Source organism: Elephantulus edwardii, unplaced genomic scaffold (assembly GCF_000299155.1).
Source record: "Elephantulus edwardii isolate Elephantulus edwardi_28Jun2011 unplaced genomic scaffold, EleEdw1.0 scaffold00007, whole genome shotgun sequence".
NCBI lineage: Eukaryota > Metazoa > Chordata > Mammalia > Macroscelidea > Macroscelididae > Elephantulus > Elephantulus edwardii.
The window spans coordinates 37,199,715-37,207,317 of NW_006399757.1; the positions used below are offsets into that span (position 1 = coordinate 37,199,715).

Consider the following 7,603-nt stretch of genomic DNA (forward strand, 5'->3'; position numbering starts at 1 on the left):
AGATATACACAAGCCCAGAGTGAGAGAAGATTCTGGCTGATAGGATGGCAGTTATCGTAAGGACAGAAGAAGAGTGAATCCTGGTTGCAACTACGTTCCCTAGGATAGATTTCATATGTAGGTACCCTGTCACATTGTAAAGCCGAAGTGATATTTTTAAATGTGCAATAAATTTTCCTTTAATGAATTGACAGAGAAGCAAGGAAAGAACCAAATAGAAAATGGAAGTCTAAGACAATACCCAACAAAATCACTGTTGAAAGAAGCACACACAATGTAGGTTTATACCTTCAGTTATATACACAGTCACAAAAATATGCACACTGACAGATGTCCATGGCAGTGCTGTTAGCAACAGAGAGAGGTGCAAACATTTCACATGTCTGTAGCAAAAGGTCTGAAAGGATTGGAATCCAAGTGTTAAGAGTGCTTACCTCTCTTATTAAGAATGGAGAGGGAATTAAACATAATGTGTAAATGTTGTATGTTGTTGTTATGTGCCATCAAGTCGCTGCGACTCACAGCGACCCTGTGTACAAGAGCCCTAAACGCCGTTCTATCCTGTGCCAACCTCGCCGTCTCAAACATACTCATTCCCACCACCACACTCACAGAATCAATCCCTCTCATGAGGGTCTTCCTCTCCTGTGCTGTCCCTCCACTCTCCCAAACATGATGTCCCTCTCCAAGGACCAGTCCTTCCTTGCAACATGCCCAAAGTATGTCAGACGAAGCTTCAGAATCCTTGACTCCAAGGAGCATTCCGGCTTCACCTTCTCCAGGACAAACCTGTTCTGCTAGCAGTCCATGGTATATTCAACACTCCTCCAGCACCACAACTCAAAGGCATCAATTCTCTTTCTATCATCCCTATTCACTGTCCAACTCTCTGATGCATAGCATGTAATTGCGAAGACTAATCTCCAGCCTGATGTCATTGTATACAAAACCAATATAAAATAAAAAATATGCCAAAAGAAAGAATGGAGAGAGAGACAAAGGAGGGGAGGGAAGGAGTGGTGATTCATGTTTTAGTGGTATAATCCTTTCTGGATTAGGTGGCTTGTTTTGTTTTCACATGTATTACTTTTGTAATAAAAATAATCTAAAAAAATGAGTTTCTCAAAATTTAGAAATAAAACATATATACTTGAGGGGATCACAAATCTAAGGTTTGGAGACTGAGCTTGACAGGGTTTTCATATGCTGACGTAGATCACTGGCCTTTCTCCTGAGATGCTTCTGAGTGACCCTGGGCCTCCAACATTTTGTTTAGCAGTCAAGGGCATTAACCATTTGTACCACCCAGAAGTCCCTGATGGCCAGCATCCTCAATTTCATCAGAACTTTATTTAACTTTTCACAATGCTAAAAATTAGGTAACATCCATGTTAAGGATTTTCTATCATCAATGTTGGGTTTGATCATATCAGAGATTATGAAGATGGCACAGGATAGGGCAGTGTCCAGACCTGTTGTTCATAAGGTCTCTATTAATTATAGCCGACTCAACAGGGCCTAACAAAAACAACATGGTTGAAACCACTGAAATGTATTCAAGGCAAGAAAAATGCCTTGTATGTTATTATATAAGGAGAGACCCAGCATCCAAGAGAATTCTTTTGTATCTTGCACTATTCAATACCTGAAACTATAAAGTTACAGAATCTTAAGACCACATGGAAACTCAAGGAGAGCAGTTTCAACATCTCACTGCTGATCTGAAAAAAATAAATCTGGGTTAGGCAAGGTCATCAGATATATCAAATTTGCTGGCATTCAGTTCCAGTTCAGTCCACCCACTTCCACTAGCCTCCTTCGGTCACGTTTCTTGTTAGATGAAGGAATGAATAAATGACTTTACCACTTGATTCATACAACCGAAGGAGATTGGGAGAGTAAATTGAAATGTTGTTGGTATGTGCTGTCGAGGTGCCTGCAACTCATAATGACCCTATGTACAACAGCCCTAAACCCTGCTTTATCCCATGCCAATCTTATTTTCTCCGACACACCTATCCGCATTAACCTAGTCACTGAATCAATCCACCTCATCAAGGGTTTTCCTCTCCTGTGCTGTCCATCCACTCTCCCAAGTACGACATCCCTCTCCAAGGACTGGTCCCACCTTGCAACATGTCCAAAGTACGTCAAACAAAGCTTCAAAATGCCTGCCTCCAAGGAGCAGCCTGGTTTCATCCTCTCCAGGACAAACTTGCTTGTTCTCCTAACAGTCTATGGTATATTCAATACTTTTGTCCAGCACCACAGCTCAAAGGCATCAATTCTCCTCCTATCATCCCTAGTCATTTTCCAGCTTTCTGTTGCATAACAAGTAATTGTGAAGACCATGGCCTGTATCAGGTGCACCTTAGTCTCCAGACTGACATTGTTGCTCTTCAGTACTTTGAAGAGACCTCTGACAGCAGACTTTCTCAATGCAATTCATCTTTTAATTTCCCAGCTGCTGGTACCAAGAGTATTGATTGTAGAGCCAAGCAAACTGAAGCTGTTAACAATCTCAATATCATCACTATTGTCATGATGCTACCAATCAGCCCAGTGGTGAGAATCTTTGTCTTCTTGATGTTGAGCTTCAGTCCATATTGAAGGTTACAGTCCTTGACCTTCTGCAGCAAGTACTTCAGGTCCTCTTCAACTCATCAAGCAGAGTTGTCGATGAGTCTACCTCCAGTCCTGATACCACATTTCTCCTCATAAAGCCCAGCCTCTCGGATAATCTGTTCCACATATAGATTGAAAAGATATGGAGATAGGACACGTCCTTGGTGCACATCCTTCCCAGTTTTGAACCATGTAGTGTTTCCTTGCTCTGTTCTGACGACTGACTTCTGGCCCAAGGATAGGTTTCGCTTATGCACAGTCAAATGTTCTAGACTTCCCATTCTTCTCAGAGTCAGCCACAGTTTGTTGTGATCCACACAAATGCCTTTGCATAGTCAAGGAAACACAGATAGACATTCCTCTGGCACTCTCTGCTTTCAGCCAAGATCCATCTAACATTAGCTATAATATCCTTAAAGCCATGAATTCTTCTAAACCCAGCCTGCACTTCAAGCAGTTCTCTGTTAATGTGCATAGCCTAGTAAATATTACTGTTTAGATAGCCTCTATTTTTTTCCAATGTAGCTGAATTTTCCTACATCTGTTAAAGACTTAAGTCCATAGTCTTAATTCTTATTTTAGTAATTTAATTTTTTTAATTTTAATAATTTTAAAAATAATTTTAATGAACATTTACAGAGATTTTGGATTTCCATTCATTCACTGCTGCACTTCTCTCCCCTCCCAGCCCTCCCTCCATCATTTAATATTCTTGATCAATGTATACAGTTAGCCAAGTCATAATTAAATATAGTGTTAATTCTAATTCGTTTATAATCTATAGGATTTATTTCAAGTTATGGCATCAGTACAGTAAATCCAAGATATATTTTGTGTCTTTCTTTACATGTCAATGGTGGAAGATGCAAATTTTTCATATTATGCAACCATTATGTTAAATGCACTCTAGCATAAAATAACTATTTGGTATCCACTGATTCTCAAGCCGCACTTTCCTTTAAGAATTCAACTATTATATTTTTTTAAAAATACTGGAAAACTAACTGAAAGCTTTAGATTTTTTTTTTTTCACTTTCTTGCTTATAAAGGGCTAAGTAATAGAAAAGAAACACAGTCATAAGGAAGTAGTAGAGAATGAATTGCTCAAGAAAGTAAGAAGCTGAAGTAGTGGATGCTGCTGAGCTCTGCAGCTGTCAGGGACTGGGGCGTGGTCTAAAGCAGGGCGTGGTAAGGGACTGGGCGTGGCCACAATGGGGCGTGGTCAGGAATTTGAGCATGACCAGGAACTGGGGCACTGTCGCTAATTGGGCGTGGTCGAGTGGCTGGGGTGTGGTCAGTCTGGGCGTGACAAGAACTGAGTCCTCCACCACACTACTTTCTCTGCCACCCCTCCCCAACCCCCCTTCACTCTAATCCTTCTTGAAAAAATTCATTACCATAAAGTCAGAGCTGTCCTGGAAATCTTACCAATGACCACTGGACAAGCAAAAAATTCTAAAGCCCCAAATCCAGATTGAGACACATCACGCCAATCAAACTCAAGTCACTGTCAGTGCCTGGGGACACACTATCTCTCCTACCAGCCACTCCGGTTTGGTCTCTACTGCTTTTGTAACTAAAAGTCACTGAAAAAGGGCCTTTCATAATCGGAAAGAGCCTTTTCAAGATGACTCAGTTCAAACTCTCCTCATTCATTCTACAGATAAGAAAACCAGAAATTCAGAGAACCGAGATCATTTGCCCAAGCACATTGAAGGGTGAAAAAAAAACTAAGTCTCCATTCTGCAGATTTACTGTTGAGAGTTCTCTGTGTGAGAAATTTAAAAGCTACATAATTTGCAATAAGCATCCCAATTTTTTAGAGATGAAGAATAATTACCAAAAAAGGCGCAAAAACCATGAAACAATCTAACCCAAAGTAATAACTTTGTCCCATTTCCATAGTGCCAGAGCCCAGTGACAGTAAATTCAGCAGAACGCTGTTTAATAGGACAATAATGACAACTGAACCACTCTTTTCGGGTTGTCTGTGTCGAGCTGAGTCTGTAGTCTGTGCTGATGAGATAGGTAATCTCTTGCCATGGGATTTACAGCCTCAGAAACCCAAAGGAGAGTCAGCTAAAGTTGGCCCATATATCACAGGCAAGAAACATAAAAAAGCATGTAAAACCGCTGAACTTTTATTTCAACCATATTACAATTTTAAAAATCTTTACTTTGGGGATCAAAAATTACACCCTTTCAAGGACGTTCAGAAATCACATAATTTATGCTAAAATATCAGGTCACCCAGAGCCTCCGCGCTCGAGGGAAACCACAGGCACTCCTCAGAAATTACCTGCAGGAACTGCAAACTCGCTCTACAGTAAGAGGCTGACTTTTCAGCTTCCCAAACCCAAAACTTTTCAACAACACGATCCCCAAAGTGTCAGAGGCCCTAGCAGGGTTTCAGAAAGAGAAGAAAAACATTGTCCTTACCCTTAAACAGAATAGTAACAATCGGATCCGGCTTCCCAAATTTCGTTTTAGGGATATTACTGGCAGATTCTACAATCACTCGAAGCATGGCTCTTGATAGACAAGAAAGCAAGTTTCGGGAAAGGTATTTAAGAGGACATCGAGGCTGGAGCAAGGGAGAGACGCGCTGTCCCGGAGGCAACAGGGAGAGTTTCTCCAAGTGAGGCGGGAACAGGAGAGCAAATGGGTGGATCTCTGACGGACTATTTACTGACCGCTCAGTGTAAACTGACACCCACCCGCCAGGAGTCTACCCTACACCGCCCACAAGGACTCCTGAATTCGGGAAATGTGGAAGTGAAAAGGAGAGGAGGCGGGCTTGGAGGTGGAGGGGAAACAGCCGGCAAAGAAAATCATTATGGGTAAACAAACAAACAAAAAAAGTAACTAAACTGGATTTGGTGAGTTAATGTGAAGTGTCGGCACTTGAGACCACCAAGGATGCTGCTGCAACAATCCTTGACATGCAATTGTTTTTCTACCACTCTTCCTCACTCTTTTCCAAGTTTCTTGGAGTTTTGAAACTTTTCTGAGTCATGATTATGATGAACATTTTTACTTTTGCCGTTTCTCCTCTGAAACTGTTGGACACACCCACGCAATCACCACTTAAAGACTGCCGGCGGTTTTAAAAAAACTCACTCCAGTCATAGGGCGCCCCCTACTGTATGTCGAAGAAATAACTAATCCACGCAATGGTAACTAAAAAAAAAAAAAAAAATCACAGCAACGTGCAAGTTATCATTCTCAATAATTCATCAAAGTGACATACGAGTGCTGTACCCGTAAGGGCAAACTATAAAACAAGCTAGTATACAAATATTCTAAAACTAACATGCATGTTACGGGAAATAGAAAACATTATCTGGCCTGGGACAGTATATCTGCCAACTCAACAGAAAACTGCAGTTGACACACCCAGTCAAGTCAGTTTCTGCTTGTCTGAACGGTGATGGAAACCGCAAGATGTGAGCCAGGTCAGAAGCAGCTTGTATCGGTCTAGGGTATGTCCACAGAAGGGGAGAGGGGCACCCAACTTGGGACAAGTTTCTGCTGGCCTCAGAGAAGCCTACACTAGGCTGGCTGGCTAGAAATGGTGACTTTACCAGTTCAGGGGATGGTTGCAGGCAGACTACCTAGTCAGACTTGGCTAGCATAAAGAGACAGTTACTGTTGATCTGAAGCATCCAGGTGTGGATATATGTGGTCTTGGAGTATGTTGGGTAAGGGTGTCCAGTAGTAGAAGGGCTTCAGTCAGAGTGTAGCTGTAATTGTTGTTATGTGTTGTCAAGACACCTGCAACTCACAGTGACCATGTGTAGAATAGCTCTGAGCCCTTCCCTCTTCTGAGTCAATTTCATTGTCTCCAACACACCTACCCTCATTACCCCTGTCAATCCATCTCATCCAGGGTTTCCTCTCTTGTGCTGTCCCTCCACCCTTCTAAACATGATGTCCTCCAAGGACTGGTCCCTCCTCACAACATGCCCAAATCATGTGAAATGGAGCTTCCAAATCCTTGCCTCCAAGGAGTAGTTTGGTTTCCCCTTCTCCAGGACATATCTGTTTGTTCTTTTAGCAGTCCATGGTATGTTCAATTCTCTTCTCCAGCACCACAACCCAAAGGCATCGATTCTTCTTCTAGCATCCTTAGTCATTGTCCAGCTTTCCGATGCATAGCACGTAATTGCAAAGACTATGATTTGGATCTTGGTCTCTAGACTGCCATCATTGCTCTTTGGCACTCTGGAGAGATCCTTGACAGCAGAGTTTTCCAGTGCAGTTCATCTTTTATTTTCTGACTGCTGGTCCCAAGAGTATTGGTTGTAGAACCAAGCAAGCTGAAACTATTAACAATATCAATCTCTTTCCCATCTATCATGATGCTGCCATTTGACCCAGTCGTGAGAATCTTTGTTTTCTTGATGTTGAGCTTCAATTCATATTGAAGACTACAGTCCTTGACCTCCTGCAGCAAACATCTCAGGTCCTCCTCAGTTTCAGCAAATAAGATTGTGCCATCTGCATAACACACATTGTTGATGCGTTTTCCTTCAATCCTGATGCCACATTCTTCCTCATATTATTCAGCCTCCTGAATGATCTCTCCCTCATATATATTTAAAAGGTATGGAGATAGGATGTATCTTTGATGTATACCTTTCAGTGTTATTGAAGTATAACTTTTCTGATTTTGAACCATGCAGTATTTCCTTGCTTGATTCTGACAACTGCCTCTGGGTCCAGGTATAGCTTTCTCATGAGCACAATTAAGTGTTCTGGAATCTCCATTCTTTTTAAGGTTAGCCACCATTTGTTGTGATCTTTGCATAGTCAATAAATCACAGAGAGACATTCCTCTAGCACTCTCTGCTTTCAATTAAGATCCATCTAATATCTTTGCATAGTCAATAAATCACAGATAGACATTCCTCTGGTACTCTCTGCTTTCAATTAAGATCCATATAATATTGGCTATAATGTTCCTAGTGCCATGGCC

General features: G+C 41.6%; 1 protein-coding gene across 1 annotated transcript in view; it reads right to left on the minus strand.

Annotated features, from left to right (window-relative positions):
• Nucleotides 1-5,152, minus strand: part of MYOF (myoferlin) — a 189,817-nt gene extending 184,665 nt beyond the window's left edge. The window contains exon 1 of the mRNA XM_006880352.1: nucleotides 5,065-5,152. Within this exon, the coding sequence (XP_006880414.1) occupies nucleotides 5,065-5,152 (88 nt within the window). The remainder of the gene's footprint in view (nucleotides 1-5,064) is intronic.
• Nucleotides 5,153-7,603: the final 2,451 nt, after the last annotated feature.